The sequence below is a fragment of the Cherax quadricarinatus genome, chromosome 30, assembly GCF_038502225.1.
Source record: "Cherax quadricarinatus isolate ZL_2023a chromosome 30, ASM3850222v1, whole genome shotgun sequence".
In the NCBI taxonomy this organism is placed as follows: Eukaryota; Metazoa; Arthropoda; class Malacostraca; order Decapoda; family Parastacidae; genus Cherax; species Cherax quadricarinatus.
This window is the reverse complement of record NC_091321.1, coordinates 7,559,573-7,583,942: the sequence shown is the minus strand read 5'-3', so window position 1 is coordinate 7,583,942 and position 24,370 is coordinate 7,559,573. Positions and strand designations below refer to the sequence as shown.

Sequence of the window (24,370 nt, the reverse complement as noted above, 5' to 3'; positions counted from 1 at the left end):
ACCAGTTTTTTTTTTTTTAAGTTCTACGTGTTTACCGTAGTAAATATTTTTTTTTTTTTAGAATGAAACATGATTAAAAAAATTTAATTTTTGGCATTGCCGCTGACGTCATTTTTTTTTGGGGGGGGGAGAGGGGGGGTGTTGCACATGTGTCCTGTAATAGATGGAAAATTTCGGTTCACTATAACAGAATCCCCCCCAAAAATGGGTTTTATATTTTTTTAGTTACATTTGAAACAGCTAGTGTTTTCTTACGTAATTACGAAAGTCTTGTACAAATGTTCACTGAAAGTTTTTTCAAGTGGTTCCACAATGTAGCTTCTAATGGAATTTGGTCTTATTCTGTACCATTATTTATATAAAGGAAAGTTATCTTTATTGCTTCCAAAATTTTTGCCTTCCAATGTGAAATGTTGCATTTCAACTTAATATTTAATAGCGTCCCAGACAATGAAATCTGAATTTTTTCTTGTCACCTGTCAGACATGTCATGTCATCAATATTGATGACATGAACACTGATGTCTAAAATATCACAAGCACTGGACTTACCGCTCTTGGTAATATATTAATCTGCAAATCAAGATTTATAACGCAACTCCAACTCCAAGATGACACAAAACCTACAATTGAACCCTTGACAACCAAAGACACAACAAGAAATATAATTAGCCCCATCTTTCAGGTATCACAATATCTATAATTGAACCCTCTGTCCCCCCATCATCAAGAGGAGAGGAATGATACATGTGAAGACACATGAAAAAGCCCCTGGTTGGCGAAAAGTTTTCAAATTAAGATACCCACGATGCCACTATCACATCTGCGAGGAAACTGATAGGATGGAAAATGAGAACATTCAAGACAAGAGATGCCAAGCCAGTGATGATCCCTTTTAAATCACTTGTTCTCTCTAGGCTGGAATATTACTGTACATTAACATCTCCATTCAAGGCACTGAGATTGCTGATCTAGACAATGTATAGAGAACCTTTACTGCACGTATAAGTTCCATCAAACACTTTAACTACTGGGAATGCCTGGAAGCACTTGACTTATACTCACTGGAGCGCAGGCGAGAGAGATACATCATAATCTACACCTGGAAGATTATGGAGGGACTGGTCCCTAATATGCACACAGAAATCACTCCCTGCGAAAGTAAATGACTTGGCAGGCGATGCAACATACCCCCAGTAAAAAGTAGGGGCGCCACTGGTACACTAAGAGAAAACACAATACGTGTCCGGGGCCCAAGACTGTTCAACAGCCTCCCGTCAGCCATAAAGGGAATAACCAATAGACCCCTGGTTGTCTTCAAGAGAGAGCTGGACAGATATCTAAAGTCAATGCCAGATCAGCCGGGTTGTGGTTCGTACATTGGACTACGTGCGGCCAGCAGTAACAGCCTGGTTGATCAGACCCTAATCCACCAGCAGGCCTGGTCATGAACCGGGCAGCGGGGGCGTTGATCCCCGGAATACCCTCCAGGTAGACGAGTTGTACATGTGTCAATTTCCTCCATGCTGTTATTATAGACCCTTATTGTGATTATCTTCAAGAAACCATAAAAGTTACAACTGAACACTACGTCCCAGCTGGTGAGGAAAACCAAACAGAACAAAAGTTAATATTATGTTATTTGCAATTTTAATAGCTACAGCGTAAGTGTGTGTGTGTGTGTGTGTGTGTGTGTGGAGAGAGGATCGCTCCTCTGAGAATCTTATCCCGAGACAAACAGCGGCTGCAAGAAAAAATATATCTGGAAATTTAACTTCTCGAAATTAATTCAAGACGCCGCAATGCATACAGAAGCAGGTGCAAACATGAGAAGGGCTTCTTGGTGTATAATGCAACGAACACACACATACACACACACACACACATACGACACACTTTCACGTGTACTCATGTACAGACACGTGTGCATGTACCAATGTACAAAACCATGTATACACAAAAAATACACATACGCTCATATACACATATATACAAACACACATATACGTACATATATACAAACATACTATATACAAACACACACATATATACAAACACACATACACGTATATACAAACACACATACACGTATATACAAACACACATACACGTATATACAAACACACATACACGTATATACAAACACACATACACATATATACAAACACACATACACGTATATACAAACACACATACACGTATATACAAACACACATACACATATATACAAACACACATACACGTATATACAAACACACATACACGTATATACAAACACACATACACATATATACAAACACACATACACGTATATACAAACACACATACACGTATATACAAACACACATACACGTATATACAAACACACATACACGTATATACAAACACACATACACGTATATACAAACACACATACACGTATATACAAACACACATACACATATATACAAACACACATACACGTATATACAAACACACATACACGTATATACAAACACACATACACGTATATACAAACACACATACACGTATATACAAACACACATACACATATATACAAACACGCATATATACAAATACACGTACACTCACGAATACATAAGTACACTCATACATTTACACGCACATATACACACGCTCACAAATACTCATTGCACACACGAACACATGCAAACAATACACACATGCACACTTACACACACATGCACACTTACACACACATGCACACTTACACACACATATGGAGTAATCATAAACAACGACCTGAAAAGTTCCAAGCAATGTGTATCCGGAAGCCGCAAGACCAACAGAACACTAGGTTTAACAGCTGGAAACTTCAACCACAAAACATCAATCACCATATTGACTCTGTAATCCACTTGTTAGACCGCATCTTGAATATGCCGTCCGTTATTGGTAGCAAATTACATGAAAGACGAAGATATACTGGACAGGTTAGAGAGACGAGCTACCTGACTCGTACCATTACTCATAGTCCTTATGAAAACTCAAAACACTCAACCTTTATTTATCTCCCTCTTGGGGAACTGAGACTACGAGATCTCATCAGACTTTTAAGATGTTGAATGGTTATGATACACTTAAACAGGAAGAACTATTTGAAGTGCTGAATGCAACAGTAACTCAATACAATGCAATAGAACTGCGAGGTAGAAGATTCAACACGAACATATGGAGCTTTTTTGACATAATTATGGCAGAATGGACTAAATTACCGGTTAAGTTGTAGAACCAAGTATACAAGCACTTTGCAAGAATAGGATTGAACTAGGTACATCGTTTTCTAATGTGAGAAGTTACCAGAACCTTGAGGACAACCCCCCTCCCCCCCACCCTGAAAAAAAAGAAGTTACAACGACCAGCAAAGTATAGGGTATGGCGGGGAAGGATAGGAGCGAAATGTTGCACTGGACACTCGCTACCTCATCCTTACACTGAACCGTGACTAAACTCGCTGTAAAACCTGCATGGATCGTCTTATACGAACAACAGATGAGACAATCTGAAGTAGAAGGATTCCTGATGCTTGTACAGTGACTGCATCAAGACGATCAGCTGACAGCGAGGAAGGTCGCTAACACAAGTATTATAATAAAAAAGAAACGCTAAACCTACAAGGGTCATGCAGCCGTAACAGAAGTAGTGAGCTGTGACAGTCATAGCAGAACTGGTGGTCACCAGTAGAACTACTGGTACACAACTGGTGGTAACCAGTAGAACTTCTGGTACACAACTGGTGGTAAGCAGTAGAACTGCTGGTACACAACTGGTGGTTTCTGGAGTTTATCTGGAGAGAGTTCCGGGGGTCAACGCCCCCGCGGCCCGGTCTGTGACCAGGCCTCCTTAGGTCAGTGTCCCAGGATGCGACCCACACCAGTCGACTAACACCCAGGTACCCATTTTACTGATGGGGAACATAGACAACAGGTGGAAAGAAACACGTCCAATGTTTCTACTCTGGCTGGGAATCGAACCCAGGCCCTCACCGTGTGAAGCGAGAGCGTTAACCACCAGGCCACCAGAGCCTGTAAGCAGTAGTAGAACTGCTGGTACACAACTGGTGGTAAGCAGTAGAACTGCTGGTACACAACTGGTGGTAAGCAGTAGAACTGCTGGTACACAACTGGTGGTAAGCAGTAGAACTGCTGGTACACAACTGGTGGTAAGCAGTAGAACTGCTGGTACACAACTGGTGGTAAGCCGTAGAACTGCTGGTACACAACTGGTGGTAAGCAGTAGAACTGCTGGTACACTATGAATGACAGTGGAAAAACACGTGTAGTAAGAGAGAAACAGTAATAATTTAGCAGAGGTAAATGTAGCTCACGTCTTCCCTCCAGTTCAACGCTATTTTTCAATGTGGTATGGTATATTTGTTTCCCCATTTTTCACGCTGATAGTGACTGGAGGGAGTGGAGGATGGGGTGAGTTTTCTGCTCTCCTATCCTTGTCTCACACATATAGATAATACATGACAGTCCTTAATCTAGATGAAAGTGGATGGGTATTCTTAGGACATAGTCTCGGTGCGAACTTACAGGCTTTTTGCTGTCTGTCTTTTCCATGTGTATATATACACACGAGCACGCACACATCCTGTGTAACGTGGGGACGGAGGGCCCGTAATTAAACCGGTTTCAAGATTAATTTTATAACGAATTTTAAAGTTTAGGATAAAATTCTCCACGAAGATCTTGGCAGCATTTTTTTTAACTATAATGAACAAAGATGTTACTTCAATAATGAGAACATAAATGAACTTTAGTGCACAAATGTTGCACTTATGCAAGAACGAAACAGGAATTAAAAATATATATGTAAGCACATTTACGCTACATAAAAGAATGTGGACCATCCACGAAGAACATAATCACAAGTAACTATGAAAAGTTGGATTCTTTACCGACTCAATAAAAATCCGGTAAACACCCATCTCCAAACTTATATATTAAAATAAATTAAAATGCACTTATATCAACCTTAATACTTTATGACTAAATATCTTGTATTTATATTTTTTTTTATAATCTCAGATATTTTGTTTAACCTCCATACATGTAACGCATGAGAATGTTGATACCACAACGGTATTGATACCTGTGACTACAAACTAATTTGTCACTGCTGCTGGCAGTGATTATGTTTGATACCACACTGCCACTATAAAAGGAACCTTGTGTCACTAGTGTTGTGCCGGTACTGAAGACACAAATATAATCTCTTCAATCCTATGTATCTATTAACTATTCCTATCTATTCATCAGGTCATTATCTATGTTACTTGTATCTAAACATGTACCTTCTACACCTATATATTTATCTTCTACCCCTATCTATCCATAATCTCACTATATATCTACCATGTACCCGTATGTGTGTATGTACCTTCTACCTCCCTATCCACCTATCAGCAATGGCAGGTCTGCCACGGAACTATCAGTGATGGCAGGTCTGCCACGGCACTGTCAGTGATGGCAGGTCTGCCACGGCACTGTCAGTGATGGCAGGTCTGCCACGGCACTGTCAGTGATGGCAGATCTGCCACGGCACTGTCAGTGATGGCAGGTCTGCCACGGCAGTCAGCAATGGCAGGTCTACTAAGACACTGTCAGCAACGACAAATTTGTCAAGGTACGTTTAGTGGCGACAGGTACTGTCATCAGCACTGTCAGACCTGCCACTGGCTCTTGTTAGCGACGACAGGTCTGCCATAGCATTGTGCCGGGCAGTCGGTGAACCAGCAATAGTTGTCGACGGAGGGGACTGAAGAGGTAACGACTCCAGCTTCCTGCAATGCCGTCCTTAGCCGTTGTATATGCTCCTCCAGCTGGCTCGTCTCCCGCAGGTAGGGCTCGGAGGCGGCGGCGACCACGGCACTGCAGAAGGTGGTGAAGGGGAGGGTCTTAGTGTCGGTACCACATCGTACATAGTAGTCCATGCTCGTCAGGGCGTTGTAGTAATGTTCCTGGAGATCAGTGGTCAAATAAGCTCATTATTATTTTTATAGTATTATTAATTTTTAGATTTATTATGCTATATTATCATTGTATTTAGGAGATCTAAACTTGATGGGGTCATACAGCGGCTGGGAAGAAGGAGTGCATTGTGAATATGTGGAGAAGTTTGTAAGGTTAACCTGTTATTTAATGTGTTTAAGAGATTAAAAAAAAAATCCCGTCAGAGTGCAAAACGTTTAATAGGCTTCAGTTTCATACTTTTATAACAGGAGAGTACCACCCTATGTAGCTACTAACTTCAACAATATATTTTATTATTATTCAAGGAAAACGAATGGGGCATGCAACTTTGAGCATCCCAAAAATGTTCCCCCATTCCCCCTGTTTCATTAAGGCAGTGTCCGGAGGAAGAGAAAGATGAAGAGAGGGCCTTCAACTTTTCTGTTATTGCCACAACTATAATTAATAACTGACAGTCCCAGATAGTCTATCTCAGCAGATAGCCTCGTTTGTAAACTAAACATTTTATGCTATCTGCCTATACCATGTTGTATGATCTCCACACTTTTCGGCGAATGACCCACATAAATTACAGCTCATATAATGTTCTTTATGTACAAAGAGAAGACAAGCACTATACCATTTGGGGCACGGCGTGGAGCTCCACCACCCACATGTTATTCAGGATCTGTCCACTGGAGGTCATCACGTTGTTGTACCGCACTCCTGAAACACACCTGTCTGTAGTCTAGCCTCTTAATGATATTTAACATTTAAATGTACTGCAACTATGCTGCAAAATGCAAAAATCCTCAAACACAAAGCTTGAACTTGTTGTGAGAAAGCTAAAAGAGAATCACTGTGAATTGTGAAAACGTTTCAAAATGACGATATGTGATGCTAAACCATCGTTCAAATTGACGTGACTTTCACACTAAACCATCATTCAATCTGACATTCCCGTGATACTAAACCATCATTCAATCTGACATTCCCGTGATACTAAACCATCATTCAATCTGACATTCCCGTAATACTAAACCATCATTCAATCTGACATTCCCGTAATACTAAACCATCATTCAATCTGACATTCCCGTGATACTAAACCATCATTCAATCTGACATTCCCGTGATACTAAACCATCATTCAATCTGACATTCCCGTAATACTAAACCATCATTCAATCTGACATTCCCGTAATACTAAACCATCATTCAATCTGACATTCCCGTAATACTAAACCACTATTCAAAGAGAAACTTGACGGGCTTCTCCAGACACGTCATGATCAGTCTTTATATGGTGGTTTCGTTGGACTATATGTTGCTAGCACTAATAGCCTGGCTCATCAAGCCAGCAACCACAAAACTTTATCAAAAAACGGGAAGAGGGGGCAATGACCCCCCGGAACCATCAACAATCAATCGTCAGATAGGTGGACATCTCCGTATTGCTATACCATTGGTCAAACTCTTCGTGTAAGAACGAAGTAGCATATTGCCAACAAAATGAAACCAAAGACACGCGTTGCAGAATAAAACTTTAATTGGGACATTTGCTTTGTGTAGATAAAGCTCTACACAGGGCGAAATGTTATCCCAGTGAAAGCTCGTTCTGCAACTTGTGTCTCACTCCTCAAATTCCCATGTAAAAGAGTCGAGTACCAATTTGGAGGTGATTCAACAGGAGCATTGGGGCTCCAGTTCCAGGACACATTTTGTCTGTAACCTTTTCACTACCGTCCACAAGGTGGATATGGGGGAACATAATAAAACTATCAATCTGACTTCAATATTATTGGTGTGGGGGAACTCACCATACTGAGGGGCGTGGACGCGAGGCATCAGGTAGAACTGCATCATCTTCATGAGTCCCTCGACGAACTGAGTGAGTAATTGTGTCTCTGCTGTGATACCCTCTACTCTGCCGTTCTCCCTCACTCCGAGGTACACCACCCCAGGCTCACCAGTGTTCAGCATCCCCACCAACACCTGAAACAACATAAACTGTTGAAGTATATATGTTGATCCTTTCGGGGCATGGTTCCAAATGCTTTTACAATACCGCCCAAAGGATGGAAATGGGGCAATACACAACCGGCGCGTAGGAGAGAAACTTGACGATGTCTCGGCCGGAAAAGTGACTAGTTAATGGTCCAAGTCAGCCAGAAATTCGTCATAAGCCTCAGTCTCCCACGTACAGGTTATCTGTGTATTATTTCAAGAACAGTATTGTGCCTTTATTCTTCACGGATGTATAGTTCAAAATAAATAGCCCCTTCAACGTCAAAATTCTTCATCTAAAATCTGAGGACACAACGGGAGTATTTAACTTGTCAGGAAAAACAGATCTGCTCTCACAGCTACGAACAGCTAATTGTAAATAGGCAATTACACAAGCTTACCTTGAGGAGGGTATCTCTACGGAGGTTGGCAAGGTCGTTAACTGGCAGGAAGTGACAAGTGGGTCCTGCCTTCACCTGCAGTGCATGGTTAAGGATGAAGTTGAACTCCTGCTCTGGCTGGGCTTTGGACATCACCTCCTCTAGGTCTGCATTCATCTGACCCGCCCGACGACCTTCCTTTACCTGAGGAGAAGGAGGCGTCTTGAAGTTCTTGAAATGAGAATAAATGATCTCATTTGAAGTATTTTTGCGAACTTTCGGGGAAAAAAATTGAAATGAGAACATGAGGACCAGTAAGCTAGTGGTCGTTGCCCGCTGCCTTAGAACTAGAGAGAGAGAGAGAGAGAGAGAATGAGATGAGAAAAGGAGAGGAGAGATAATCTTTTTCCATGGATATATCTGAACCATTCAAAATGCAAATTCAGTGCAATATGTTACGCTGATTATTAGAGGAAGTCAAGAGCAGCCTGGATCTGGGGAAGTTTAGCTTGCATATTACCAGGTCAATTTGCATAATGAATAAAGGTGAGACACTTGGTGTGCCCCCGTACCGAACTGTATGAAAAATGGTATCGTGATAATTATCCAATTCTCTCTCTCTCTCTCTCTCTCTCTCTCAAACACACACACACACACACACACACACACACACACACACACACACACACATACACACACACACACACATACACACACACACACACACACACCTACACACATACAGGACACACACGCAACTCAACTAGGTGAGTACAACTAGGTGAGTACAAGATTATCAAGATTATCAAGAAGATTATCAGGAGAAGAGTGGTGTAACACCTAAAAAGGAACGATCTCATCAACAGCAGCCAACATGGTTTCAGGGACGGGAAATCCTGTGTCACAAACCTACTGGAGTTCTATGACATGGTGACAGCAGTAAGACAAGAGAGAGAGGGGTGGGTGGATTGCATTTTCTTGGACTGCAAGAAGGCGTTTGACACAGTTCCACACAAGAGATTGGTGCAAAAACTGGAGGACCAAGCAGGGATAACAGGGAAGGCACTACAGTGAATCAGGGAATACTTGTCAGGAAGACAGCAGCGAGTCATGGTACGTGGCGAGGTGTCAGAGTGGGCACCTGTGACCAGCGGGGTCCCACAGGGGTCAGTCCTAGGACCAGTGCTGTTTCTGGTATTTGTGAACGACATGACGGAAGGAATAGACTCTGAGGTGTCCCTGTTTGCAGATGACGTGAAGTTGATGAGAAGAATTCACTCGATCGAAGACCAGGCAGAACTACAAAGGGATCTGGACAGGCTGCAGACCTGGTCCAGCAATTGGCTCCTGGAGTTCAATCCCACCAAGTGCAAAGTCATGAAGATTGGGGAACAGCAAAGAAGACCGCAGACGGAGTACAGTCTAGGGGGCCAGAGACTACAAACCTCACTCAAGGAAAAAGATCTTGGGGTGAGTATAACACCAGGCACATCTCCTGAAGCGCACATCAACCAAATAACTGCTGAAAGTTAAGACACATGTGCAACATCTGGATATCTTTATTGTAGACGTTTCGCCATCCAGTGGCTTTATCAATACAGATTCTAGGACATAATAGGAAGACAGTAGAACTATATACAAAAGATGAGGTAATCAGTCCCTCGGCCTTGGAGTTAGTGTTCACAGCATCGTGGTGGAGGAGATTCTCCTCCACCACGATGGTGTGAACACTAACTCCAAGGCCGAGGGACTGATTACCTCATCTTTTGTATATAGTTCTACTGTCTTCCTATTATGTCCTAGAATCTGTATTGATAAAGCCACTGGATGGCGAAACGTCTACAATAAAGATATCCAGATGTTGCACATGTGTCTTAACTTTCATATTGTCGGTATTTTATACCTTTCTTGCACAAATAACTGCTGCAGCATATGGGCGCCTAGCAAACCTCAGAACAGCATTCCGACATCTTAATAAGGAATCATTCAGGACCCTGTACACCGTGTACGTTAGGCCCATATTGGAGTATGCGGCACCAGTTTGGAACCCACACCTAGCCAAGCACGTAAAGAAACTAGAGAAAGTGCAAAGGTTTGCAACAAGACTAGTCCCAGAGCTAAGAGGTATGTCCTACGAGGAGAGGTTAAGGGAAATCAACCTGACGACACTGGAGGACAGGAGAGATAGGGGGGACATGATAACGACATACAAAATACTGAGAGGAATTGACAAGGTGGACAAAGACAGGATGTTCCAGAGATTGGACACAGTAACAAGGGGACACAGTTGGAAGCTGAAGACACAGATGAATCACAGGGATGTTAGGAAGTATTTCTTCAGCCACAGAGTAGTCAGTAAGTGGAATAGTTTGGGAAGCGATGTAGTGGAGGCAGGATCCATACATAGCTTTAAGCAGAGGTATGATAAAGCTCACGGCTCAGGGAGAGTGACCTAGTAGCGATCAGTGAAGAGGCGGGGCCAGGAGCTCGGACTCGACCCCCGCAACCTCAACTAGGTGAGTACAACTAGGTGAGTACACACACACACACACATTCAAGACTCGGTACACCCCAATGAAAATAAGTCACTTTTGACTTTTTTGGGTTATCCTAGGTTCTCTACACATATGCTATGTTTGATAATCTAAGTAAATGTATTTGTATATACCTGAATAAACTTAACTTACGTCAGGCCCATATTGGAGTATTCTGCACTAGTATGGAACCCACACCTAGTCATGCATGTCAATAAACTGGAGAAAGTGCAAAGGCTTGCAACAAGATTAGTCCCGGAGTTAAGGAGTATGTCCTACGAGGAGAGGTTAAGGGAAATCGACCTAATGACACTGGAAGACATGAGGGATAGGGAGGACATGATAGCGACATATAAAATGCTTAAAGGTAGATAGGGACAGGATGTTTCAGAGATGGGACACAGTAACAAGGGGTTGCAACTGGAAGTTGAAGACTCAAATATTTGAGTCACAGGGATGTTAGGAAGTGTTTCTTCAGCTAAAAAGTTGTCAGGAAATGGAGCAATCTGGAAAGTGATGGAGTGGAGGCAGGATTCATACATAGGTTTAAGATACGATAAAGTTCATAGAGCAGGGAGTGGACCTAGTAACGACCAACGAAGAGACGGGGCCACGAGCTGTGACTCGTCCCCTGCAACCACAAACAGGTAAGTATGCACACACACATCTTAGTTTCAAAGTGGTCGGGGAATGGAATGATAGCCAAGTGGCGGAGGCAGCTGTGCTCACGAGGGTAGGAGTGAATCTAACTAGTAACAACGTGAGAGGCGGGACCAGGAGCTGAAAACTGACCCATACAATCACAAATAGGTGAGTACTCTACTTACCTCCAGGGCTTCGTGATTTCCCACGGTCAATATAGATTCGAAGGGTAGTGGCCTTGAGGAACTGGTCTTCAGGAATGGTCGTCTTGGCTGAGGGTCGTGGAACAACATGACCCCAGGCCTCCCCCCACCCTTGGTTTTCCAGGAAGTAGCAGCAGCACCTCTATGAGCGCCTCTCTGGCTACCCACACCACCACTCCATCTATTAGGCCCTCCATTCCATCTGTAAGGAGAGTAAGGTGCTGGTCAACTCGCGTATACTCACCGAGTTGTACTTGTGGGGGTCGAGTCTCGGCTCCTGGCCCCTCTTAAAGTACAATCGCCTGGCCGTATGTGTGTAAAAAGTGACTCATAAAGCTATGCACATTCTTCATATAAGTTGGGTAAGTTGGTATTTTGCATAATGTAAATTTTAGCAAAATTAGGTTAGGTTGTTGTGTTAGCACTGTGCTAAATGAAGCATTTACACATCAAATATTTTCATAACCATATTTCGCTGTTTTTCTCGAGGATCTCTGTCATCCTCGACCTCGTACGTCTAGTGCTGTCACACAAGACATACACTGAGAGGTATATTTCTCTCAGCGTAAAATGCTGACTTTAATCCCTATTTTAGGGATTGAAGTATTCTTGCCCTGTAGCCAATTGGCTTTAATTTCATTAACCAATCAAGTGCTACCTGGGTGGCCCGGTGGCCTGGTGGCTAAAGCTCCCGCTTCACACACGGAGGGCCCGGGTTCGATTCCCGGCGGGTGGAAACATTTCGAGAACACGTTTTCTTACACCTGTTGTCCTGTTCACCTAACAGCAAATAGGTACCTGGGTGTTAGTCGACTGGTGTGGGTCGCATCCTGGGGGGACAAGATTAAGGACCCCAATGGAAATAAGTTAGACAGTCCTCGACGACGCACTGACTTTCTTGGGTTATCCTGGGTGGCTAATCCTCCGGGGATTAAAAATCCGAACGAAATCTTATCTTATTATTATACTTATGGAGAAGCGTTAAACTCGTAGGAATTACACTGCTCCTTGGGGAATGAGTGGCAATTAACTTTCCATCAAGGCCGCCACTGCCAATGTTCCAGAGGGTTCATAATGGGTTAGGTAAGATTTGTCAGAAAACAGGACAAGTGTTTCCTGACACAGGTCTTAGTTGTATGATGACCCACACCTGGAACTTCTGGTCATCTGATAGAGGCCTTTCGTCGGCTTACCAGTCCACCCCATTAAAAATTATGGTTAAAATGATAACCATTAGGATTAGATGGTAACACAAGTTCATAATAGATTTGTTTACATTATTATTATTACAGATCAGTTTATTACAATTATTACTGCTGATCTATTTTTATATTATCATTGCTTAACTATTTGTATACTATATTATTACTGATCAAATTGTTTGTATATATTTATTACCGATCTATTTTTTGGAATGCGCATACCGTATTTTGTCAATTAATTATCACTGTTGACTAAACTACTCATTAGCATGTAAACATTAATTATTCCCTCTGGTGTTATAACGAAAAGCCAAAATTCGTAATAACAGCCTATAGTTAAAATTTCTACACTGTTCTTGGATTATTCCTCGAAACTCTGTGACAGTCATTTAATAATTATACATGCTTCTCTTATTTGTGAATGATTTGCATACTTCGTGCTGGTCGACCAGCGCTGGAGGCCTGTGATAATTAATATTATATTCATGTAAAGTGCCTAAACCCGTGTAGGTCAATAGTGTTTCAGTCAATGAATGCATTGCAATAGACAAGTGCCCTTATGCTATGTCAGTCCACACGATATGTCTCGCTGAAGTGTTGGACCAGTGCGAGAAGGTTGAGCAAACACAGCCTACCACTGGATGCCATTATTACGTGATGATGGGTGCACATTTCTGAATGATTAATAAATAAGTAAGACGAATGAGTGACGATAAATGTGTTTCTTTCAGATACTTAGGAGACAATCGGATTTGATCCCATGGAAGAGTAAGGGGGCGAGGTTGCTCAAATGACTTCGATCAAGAGCCCTTCAGTAGCATCAAAGCCTCTCCCTTGGAGGGCACCATCATTACTAAATTAAATACTATATTAAATCTCGCAAATTCTTTGTGTTTAAAAATCTGGAATTAGTATGGAAAAGCCCATATTTTTCGCAAACTCTAGGTATGTATACTGCATTGAAAAATACATACCTTGGTATACACACAGTGTAGCTCTGTGCATATACATAAATAGAGGTGTACCCCCCTCAGAATATACTGTGTGTGACAGATACGTATGTACAATTAAGTACATTTTACTTTATTATGGTATTTGTATTGATTTGACAAAGCAACTGGAGAGGGAAACAGCCGTAATAAATGCCCAATTAATTGTTCATGCCATTTCACCTTGTATTACGGAAACCTGTCTTGAGGGGTGACTAGCAGGAATGAGATTATAAAAATGAGGCGAAATCAGAATGGGAACCGGACAAACTGGCGTTTGGGGCCCATTGTTGCTCATATCCTAGGTACAGTAATTTTTGTTTGCATATTCATAATGCCTATGTAATTTGTAATTACATTAAAATTTATCAGATGAATACAAGTCGCGATACCGTAACTAAAACAATAAAAGAATAATCCACACTGGAGAGGAAACTTCAGACGTCAGTCAGTTTTGTGACATTATCATCGTTTGATACATAGCATAGGACTGATAGAAGGTTTTCTTTTCAATGGGGGATATTTGTTACACTTCTTACGCGTACTGTGCATACTGTATAACTTAATACAGAACCAACCCACACGAAAATCAATCCATATGAAAGCAAAAGAATAGGCAGGAGATGCAACATTCCCCCGATGAAAAGCTGGGTTGCCACGAGGACAATGAGAGACACACAATAAGTGTCCAGGGTCCAAGATTGTTCAATTGCCTCCCAGCATACATAAGGGGGATTACCAATAGACCCCTGGCTGTCTTCAAGAAGGCACTGGACAGGCACCTAAAGTCAGTACCTGATCAACCGGGCTGTGGTTCGTACATCAGCTTGCGTGCGGCCAGCAGTAACAGCCTGGTTGATAAATTAGACACGTGCAACTCTTGGGTATCTTTATTGAGGAAACGTTTCGCCACACAGTGGCTTCATCAGTCCATACGTAGGAGAAACTTGAAAGAACAGGAGGAGAATGAGGTAATCAGTCCCTCAACCTTGAGTCGATGTGTTCAGTCCATCAATCTTGAATAGAATACGGCATATCAGCGGAGAAGCAGCTTATAAACCGTATAGCAGGAGAGGTGCAGCAGTCATAGGTCGTGTCACATTTGTTCAATGTGGAAGTAGGTCGTGCCCAAGAATTAGGCAAGCGAAGAATTCCTAAGTATTAAGATCCCAAGAAGTTGCAGTGTCTGACAGATTTGTAGATGGTATGGACTGATGAAGCCACTGTGTGGCGAAACGTTTCCTCAATAAAGATACCCAAGAGTTGCACATGTGTCTAATTTATCAACATGTCGGTTCTCTGAACCATTCATCTACAAACATGTCGGTTCTCTGAACCATTCATCTACAAACAGCCTGGTTGATCAGACCCTGATCCACCATGAGGCCTGGTCTCAGACCGGGCCGCGGGGGCGTTGACCCCCGAAACCCCCTCTAGGTAAACACTAGCTTAAATAAAGAACCAACCCATACTAAGTTAAATATAGAACCAACTCACACTAAAACAACTAACTACCTTTGCGAGATGTGATGGTTGACAGGAGGGTGGGAGGGCAGCTGCGTGTACTCCTCTGGTGCCCCCACCACCACCTCCTCCTGCAGGAAGTCCTCCAGAGACATCTGTGCTAGACCATCACTTGCTGTAGCCATTATAATGTTCCTGTAATTCCTGTAACGTAAAACTATAGACCCAGTGTGCTACGTGATGTTCTTCCTAGCCATGTTCTTGCCTGGACCCGCTGATAAGATTACCTTTGATAAGGAATATATGTCGATTATTGCATTTAGTTATAGTTTTGTTGTTAGGTTTCAATTCGTAGTATTGGTTGTGGGTACAGTTTGAATTATAGGGTGTATAATAGGTTGTTAGTAAAGAACCAGGAGAGTGTAGTGGAGGAGGAGCGGCCACGGCAGCCATATTTGTTGACAAGCGTCGCCGCTGTGCCGGCTACGTGCATATTTTCCAGTATCCAAGCTCACCATTGAATTTTAGGCAAGTAGGGAGACTGCTAGAGAAGAGTTTGTTGCATGGAGCACACGTGGGGTGAAGGTTGTGCAGGAGAGGGACGTGTGTGGGTCGGGAGGAGAGAAGAAAGTAGCGACAAGTCCTCTTCAACACAAGTGAAATCTTAACAAGCTGGTCACTTAGACTTCTCGCATGAAAGGAGGTTCATAGATCCCTGGGAGGGGCTCTTGAACCATGGAGTTAAACATGTCCTTCTGTTCCTTGGGATCGGACCTGTTTATCTCCTTTTCCTGGCGTTTTAAGACCCCTGCGGGTTATGTGCTTCCCCTTTAATAAAACGATACCCACTTATGTAGTCACTGGTAAATCCTAGTTTATTTTGGGGGGGTTTGCCGTGTACTCCCCTAATTGTGCTCACCTATTGTGGTTGCAGGGGTCGAGCCATAGCTCCTGGTCCTGCCTCTTCACTGATCGCTACTAGGTCCTCTCTGCTCCATGAACTTTATCATACCTCGTCTTAAAACTGTGATGGTTCCTGCGTCCACTGCATCACTTGCCAGAATATTCCACTTCCTGACTATAACTAAAGAAATACTTCCTAACATCTTTTTGACTCATCTGAGTCTTCAACTTACCATTGTGACCCTTTGTTTTTGTGTCCCCTCTCTGGAACATCCTGTCTGTCCACCTTATTAATTCCTCGAAGTATTTTGTTTGTCGTTATCATGTCTCCCCTGACATTCCTGTCCTCCAGTGTCGTCAGGCCAATTTTCCTTAACCTTTCTTTGTAGGACATTCCCCTTAGCTCTGGAACCAGCCTTGTTGCAAACCTTTGCACTTTCTCTAATTGCTTGACGTCCTGGACCGGGTGTGGGTTCCAAACTGGTGCTGTATACTCCTCTATGGGCCTGACGTACACAGTGCACAGAGTCTTGAACGATTCCTTACTGAGGTATTGGAAGGCTATTCTCGAGTTTGCGAGGCACCCATATGCTGCAGCAGTTATCTGGTTGATGTGTGCCTCAGATGTGCTCGGTATTATACTTGCCCTAAGATTCTTTTCCTTGAGTGAGGTTTGCAGTCTTTGTCCACCTAGCCTATACTCTGTCTGCAGTCTTCTGTGCCCTTCCCCGATCTTCATGACTTTGCATTTTGCAGGGTTAAATTCAAGGAGCCAGTTGCTGGACCACTCGTCCAGCCTATCCAGGTCTCTCTGAAGTCCTGCCTGATCCTCATCTGATTTAATTCTTCTCATTAACTTCACATCATCTGCAAGCAGGGACACTTGTCATTCATTTAGTCACTATCTAGAAGCTTGCTGACCTCAAAATTCAGAAAGCCCATCGAGCTGCAGCTTCTTTGTAGTGCAGACACTGTACTTCCTATGTCTAGGACTAAGTCTAGCTAAATTATTACCCTAAGTCTCTTCATAAATGTTACCTTGTTCATAGCCACATAGCACATCAATTTATAAAAGCACTTTCTTCCACTCTAATCTAATGTGCTCAGAAAAGCCTGCTGGATGTTCAAGCCCGTTAGCACTCAAAACCTTATTTACCCTTTCCTTGCTTAAGTACTGCATCTTTTTCATTTTTTGCATAGATGAAGCATGGCAGACAGCGACGATGAGTATGAGAGACGAAGACGAGACAAATTTCGAGGAGAAAGATCTGAATATACCAGCAGTAGTAGCACGAGAGATCGTAGAGATGACAGCAGGCGTGGTGCCAGAGAGGACTGGGCTGACAGGTGGGTTTGAACAAGGATTTATTACTATTATAATTATGTTTGACTTTAGTCTTTTCTCTGATAAAAACAGTCAAAGGGCATATCTCTATTTATGTAGTAATATATATGTAACTAATACAGTACATACAAATATCTGTTGCTTGTGTCATACATTGGTAATGGGTGATGCTTATATAAAGAATATTGCACATCAAACGGCTTTAGTGTCATTAAAAACAGAAAACAGACTGGATCAGTAATCCCTACATTATTATCAGGAGTCGGGATAACTGGGGAAGCAGAGAGCGAGGTTCATCTCGTCGTGAATATGGCAGAGAATATGGTAGATCTAGAGACCGGTATTCACCAAACCGCCATGACATGTCTCCTCCAGTTAAAAGGATGAGACAGGACTGGTAAGCTAATTTGATGTATGGTATTAATAAATCATTTTGATTTTTTTTTAATTAAAATATCTTCATTATGTGTTTAATATAAATTTTATGCCTTGTACCTTTCTAAAAATTGCCTTGGAATATTCTTTGACATCTCAGTGTTGCACTGCTTGTTTGTTGTTCTATGTGCAGTTTTGATAATTTTTTTCCTTTACAGTATTTCGGTTTTGTTATTTGCCTGTATAAGTTTTTTGAAATGATTAAATTTGTAAATAATAATTAACAAATGTATATGAAGGGTGTAGTCCAGTAGATATTCATAATTTGCATTGGTTGTTCCTGAAAATTGTGCTTCAAATGATTTCCATAACTTATGAAGTGAAAATCTATGAGAAAAATAGGGTTACACTCCTGAGACTTCAAAAAAAAAAAAAAAAAAAAAAGGATCATAATTCTTTGAAAAATAATATTTTTTTTTTTACATAATTTTTATGATGAGCATGCTCTGTGAAATACCTTAATTTGAGTGAGGTTCAAGCAGTGAAAAAGATGAGAATATATAGTTAAAAAAAAAAATTGGTTACATTAATACTGTATGGTATTTGTTACTTACCGTTATGTTGGGTTGGTGGTGCTTAACATCCTAAAGTGAGTAGAGAGGGATGACTACTGCCCTACTGGCCTAAGATTGGTGGTTGGGATTGGTGATATAATATTGAAGATTGGGGATCACAGATTGTTGATGCAGCTTCATTAGCTGATTGGAGTACTCAGGTATTGTCATACTCTTGCTGGTTTGACTCTGCAGTTCTTTATATAATCTACTGCATAAACCAGTTAAACCATCCAGAACTAAATATAAATGCATTTTCAAGCTGTCCTTCCTCTTCACACTCCTGTTTCATAGTTTGATCTTTTCCCTAATAAGACCATACAGCTTTTCAGTCCACACATTTAGTAAATTTTGTTTTACTTAACTGTAATGACCTAGTCCTCATTTTTTCAGTCACATTGAGGATTACTCATTGCACAAGCTTTTGTGTGTCTCACTGTCTTAAATGAATCATTAACTCTAACACCAAAGGTTTGTGGCTTCTCCATGACACTTGCACCCCTCTTTTGCATCTCAATTACATGTGCATCTAATTTTCTTGAAATAGGCGTAGTTTGATGTTTAATACCATTATCACTTGCACTTAATTTGGATGTTACAGTAAATATGCAGAGATGAGACGGGGTAATGAAATGAAGGAAAAACTGAGTAAAAACCATGCAGTACATGTCCAGATACACTACCCTATATGGAAGACAGGTCACATCCTTTCACCCTCCCTCACAGCATCCCCTACACTGTTAAAACAATGGAGTTGCCCATTGCTTAGTCATGGGTCTCCCAGCTGGCTACTTGCCATGGCACTCCTTAACCCTTTCAGGGTTGGTGCCATACTAGTACGCATAAATTCTAGCTCCTTCAAATCTAGCGAGAGAAAGCTGGTAGGCCTACATATGAAAGAATGGGTCTATGTGGTCAGTGTGCACAGTATAAAAAAAATCCTGCAGCACACAGTGCATAATGAGGAAAAAAACTCCGACCGTGTTTTTGCTTTAAAACAGTGACTTTGCAGTGTATTTTTGTATGCTATTTATGGTTGTATTCTAGTTTTCCTGGTCTCATTTTATAGAATGGAAAACATATTACAGAAATTGAGATGATTTTGATTGGTTTCACAATGAAAAGTACCTCGAAATTGAGCTCAAAGTAGCAGAAATGTTCGATTTTTGCCAAAGTTCAAAAGTAAACAAATCATGCCATGCGTCTAATACACGTCAACTGATGAGTCTGATATTCTTTCACAAGTGTGCTGATATTATTTATACCATTTCTACACTAATGCAATAGTCTGCATTACAGTAAATCTATTTTTTTGTGAGAATAAAAATTCAAAGTGGAAAGCAAAAGAAATGTAAGAGAGGCCTGGGGACGTGACTAATAAAGAGAAAAAATGTTATTTTAATGCCAGGAATGTCTGTCTGGTTTATTCTGGACCCTATTTGGAAATTGGCATCTTTTGAAATTTGTGTGAAATTGGCAAAATTGCCAATTTCTGACCACTTTATTGGATAGTTGAAATCAGTAAATGGATGGTTTCGTGTACTCATTTGATAGAAAAAATGGAGTTATAGCGAAATAGTTATGATTTTTGTCATCTGGTACGTTGGAATTGGCAGAGAATAGGGCTCAAAGTGGTCGAAATTGCCAATGCGTAAACATCGTCGAGACCGCTAACTTCGCGAGAGCATAATTCCGTAAGTTTTTCATCAAATTTCATACTTTTGGTATCATTATGATCGGGAAAAGATTCTCTGTCATTTCATAAGAAAAGTTAAAATTTTTTTTGTTTTTTTTCCGAAAAATTTCAGACCCTGAGAACAAGTTTAGGAGAGGGCCGGCAGAACCTGAAAAGGTTAAAGGAAATGCATGCTACCAATGGAAATGAGTTTCTCTGGCGTGCGATAATGGAAATGGCTTATTTCTGTTGGAAATCTAAATCTAAATTTAAATTGCAAAATCTTTAAAACACAAGCTATGATTGCATGACTGAATGGTTTTACCTTAATTTTATGCTGGGAAACTAATTTCAAGGGTATTTTACAAAGGGCTGTTTGTTAGTTTTTGGCAATGCCATTGTTCAACTGTTTGTTTTATCTTAGGGAAGACAGACGGTACCCATATGAGAGTGGAGGGGCTGCTGGTTATGGAGCCTATGGAAGTGCCTATGGCCAGGATTATGGTCATCCAGCTGGACATGCAGGTGGTGCAGGAAGGTATGGAAATGTTACCTCCAGTTGGTTGTAGCACATACTGTTTTTTTAATATTCTTAAATTGCAGTATTTATCTACAAAAAAGGCTCTTAAGTTCCTATTGGTAAAGAATTCTTGCACTGTTTTATACTGATTATTGGCTGCTATGTTTTTGTGTGCACTTGTTGCCTGTCTTATTGTGGCATTCTTTAATCATTGGGAATATTTTTGGTCAGTATCATGAGAAAACAGGTAATTTATGTGCAGTAGGGCCCCGCTTTACTGTGTTTCGCCAATACGATGATTTCAAATTATGACCAAAACTCGCTGTACGGATCCCCGTCTTTCTAATACGGCACGCCCCACCCGGTTTGTTTACATTCTCTGTGAGCACATCTCTCTATTATGTATGGAAACTTGCCAAAATTTCAAGTGTTTTAAAGTTATTGCATACAGCCTCTCCTCACTTACCAACGTACTCGTTTACCAATGACTCGGACTTACGATGGGCTCTTTGACCAGTATTCTTACCTAAATAATGTATATTAGAGCGGATGTCCTCTGTTCTGCTTATTACAATATACAGAACACTACTGTATAAACATTTAAAAATATAACAGAAATGTTATAAATGTTACAAAGGTGACAGTAAAACAATATCAAAGATGGTGGACACAAACCCACTACCATTATAGTATGCTCCTCACTTACTGACGTATTTCTTTACTGACAAGGTCTTAGGAACCGAACTTTGTCTTTAAGTGAGGAGAGGTTGTATTTTGTATGTATGTACTCTGATAATTATACTTATGTGTACCTGTACCTAAATATACTTACTATGCTGGCATGCAGGTACACATTAAAATCACTAAGAGTGTCAGTCTAGTCTTAACGCCATAGTAATACTAACAGTACATAATAATAAACACTCTTGGGCACATTAAATGTCTTATTTTACATTTATGTAGACATTTTCATTAATCCATCTTATGATATTTTCTTCAAACTTATATAAGAAAGACATTATGTAGCTATAAACATGCTATGTTTATAATGCTATGGAGGCATGGTAGCTGGGCGACGGGAAAACATTATGTTTTTCTCTGATCCAGCACCAGATATAACGTGTATGAATCTGCTTTTGGCCCAGTCACTCCCTTCACATTCTGCTTTTGTTTAAAATTCTCAGCATGAATTATTCATTACTTCTCCCTTCATTTATGATGGCATCTAAAGGTAGTTGTTAGAAACGATTAAACTCGGTGAACAAGGTTTGTATATGGTAATATGGCTCTGGGCCACATTAAATATTGTATAGCTATGTAGGTAGGTGTAGCCCAGGCGGGTTACATCTACCGGCTAGCTACACCTGACTTCCTTCAAATAAATACCACTCACCTCTCATCCTACATTAAGACTACACATATTTTAAGGTAAATACTGAATGCACTGTATGTGTATTTTCTCTCTCTGGGCTGTTTTAAATATCATATAGTATTAAGTTTGGGACTAGGAGCCAGGGCTACCTGAACCTGACTTCCTACAAATAAGTACTACTCACCTCTTGCTCTATGTTAAGACTACAAATATTTTAAGGTAAGTAATGAATGTACTGTATATTTTACTTCTTATTGTGTTATTTAACCCTTTGACTGTCACGGCCGTATATATACATCTTACGAGGTACCGTGTTTGACGTATATGTACTCATAAATTCTAGCGGCTTCAAATCAAGGAGGAGAAAGCTGGTAGACCCACATGTGAGAGAATGGGTCTGTGTGGTCAGTGTGCACCATATAAAAAAAATCCTGGAGCATGCAGTGCATAATGAGAAAAAAAAGCTGATCGTTTTTTTTTTTAATTAAAATGCCGACTTTGTGGTCTATTTTCGTATAGTATTTATGGTTGTATTCTCGTTTTCTTGGTCTCATTTGATAGAATGGAAAATATACAGTGGTCCCTCGTTGTTCGTAATTAATCCGTTCATGGAGCCGTTGCTATAAACGAAATTTACGATTTACGAATCAATTTTCCCCATAAGAAATAATGTAAATACAATTAATCCATTCCTGACACCCAGAAGTATTAAAACAAAAAATTTTTTAACATGAAATATGCATGTAGTACATAAACAATACAATGGGAAATGATGAATGAAAAAATTAACAGCATAACACTTACCTTTATTGGAGATTTTTCTTAGTGTATGGGAGACTGGAGGAGGAGAGAGAGTGGATTGTTTATAGTTTGGAAGGGGAATCCCCTTCCATCAACACCTCAGGTACCATTTGCTTTTCTGGGGTTGCTTCTCTTCTCTGTTTCTTAATGCCACTAGGACCACCTTGAGAGTCACTGGAGTCTTGTCTCACAAAATAACTGTGGAGAGAGCTCTGTTTCTGGCGTCTCTTTAACACTTCCCTAAAATGGCCCAAGACTTTGTCACTGTACAAGTTGCCAACCTGGCTTGCAACAACCTTGTTAGGGTGATGTTTCTCCATAAAGCTTTCCATCTTACCCCACATAGTAAAAAATTCTTTAATTTCTGAAGAAGGCACCTTCTTCCATCTCTCTTCCTCCTCCTCTGCAGCAAGATTCTGAGCTGCGATGTGTTGCTCTTCCTGCTGAAGCTCTTGCAGCTCCTCAGTGGTGAGCTCTTCATTGTGGTCTTCCACCAATTCTTCCACATCCTCCAAACTCACATCCAACCCCATGGAACTCCCCAGTGCCACAATTGATTTTACAACAGACATAGGCTCATTAGGGTCAGTCCCAAATTCTTCAAAATCCCTCTTGTCGACACAATCTGGCCACAATTTTCTCCAGGCAGAGTTCAAAGTCCTGGTAGTCACTCCCTCCCAAGCCATACCTATAAGGGTTATGCAGTGGAGGATGCTGAAGTGTTCTCTCCAAAATTCCCTTAGGGTCAAGAGAGTGTCTGTGGTCACAGTCAAGCACCTGTGAAACATTGCTTTTATGTAGAGTTTTTTAAAGTTTGCAATAACTTGCTGGTCCATGGGTTGGAGGAGAGGAGTGGTATTCGGGGGCAAGAACTTTACTGTGATGAACCCAAACTCCTCGAAAATTAGGTCATCCAAGTTTGGAGGATGAACAGGTGCATTGTCCATTACTAGCAGGCACTTGAGATCCAATTTCTTTTCCAGGAGATACTCCTTCACACTAGGGCCAAACACTTCATTGAACCACTCGACGAAAATTTCCCTCGTGACCCATGCCTTACTATTAGATTTCCAAAACACACACAATTTACTCTTCATAACATTGTTTTTCCTGAACACTCTGGGGTTTTCAGAATGGTACACTAGTAATGGCTTCACTTTGAAATCCCCACTAGCATTAGCACAGAACATTTGCGTCAGCCTGTCTTTCATAGGCTTGTGTCCTGGCATTGCCTTTTCCTCTTGTGTAATGAAGGTCCTCTTTGGCATTTTCTTCCAAAAGAGGCCTGTTTCGTCACAATTGAACACTTGTTCAGGTTTCAGTCCTTCAGCCTCTATGTACTCCTGGAATTCATGCACATATTTTTC

The 24,370-nt window shown here is 41.1% G+C and overlaps 2 protein-coding genes across 4 annotated transcripts in view; one reads left to right on the top strand and one right to left on the bottom strand.

Annotated features, from left to right (window-relative positions):
• Positions 1-4,712: 4,712 nt before the first annotated feature.
• Positions 4,713-15,732, bottom strand: LOC128692618 (uncharacterized). Its single transcript, XM_053781822.2, has 6 exons — positions 15,450-15,732; positions 11,726-11,945; positions 8,386-8,568; positions 7,798-7,972; positions 6,618-6,703; positions 4,713-5,985 (listed from the first exon to the last, which is right to left on the bottom strand). Exons 1-6 carry the CDS (start codon positions 15,581-15,583, stop codon positions 5,689-5,691), a joined length of 1,095 nt encoding a protein of 364 aa, XP_053637797.2. The 5' UTR covers positions 15,584-15,732; the 3' UTR covers positions 4,713-5,688.
• Positions 15,733-15,776: 44 nt separating this feature from the next.
• Positions 15,777-24,370, top strand: part of Ars2 (arsenic resistance protein 2) — an 89,865-nt gene continuing 81,271 nt past the window's right edge. For all 3 annotated transcript variants that reach the window (XM_053781816.2, XM_053781817.2, XM_053781815.2), the window contains exons 1-4: positions 15,777-15,926; positions 17,502-17,648; positions 17,906-18,043; positions 20,735-20,848. In XM_053781816.2, the coding sequence (XP_053637791.1) occupies positions 17,509-17,648; positions 17,906-18,043; positions 20,735-20,848 (392 nt within the window). In that variant the 5' untranslated portion in view covers positions 15,777-15,926; positions 17,502-17,508. The remainder of the gene's footprint in view (positions 15,927-17,501; positions 17,649-17,905; positions 18,044-20,734; positions 20,849-24,370) is intronic.

Bases quoted from the DNA above. Each gene is read 5' to 3' on its own strand.
- LOC128692618 (XM_053781822.2), bottom strand. From the start codon at position 15,583: ATGGCTACAGCAAGTGATGGTCTAGCACAGATGTCTCTGGAGGACTTC. The intron at 8,569-11,725 runs GTAAGTAGAGTA...CCTTCTCCTCAG, and splicing joins GAAATCACGAAGCCCTGGAG to GTAAAGGAAGGTCGTCGGGC. The intron at 6,704-7,797 runs GTGAGTTCCCCC...GGTGTGTTTCAG, and splicing joins CGTCCACGCCCCTCAGTATG to GAGTGCGGTACAACAACGTG.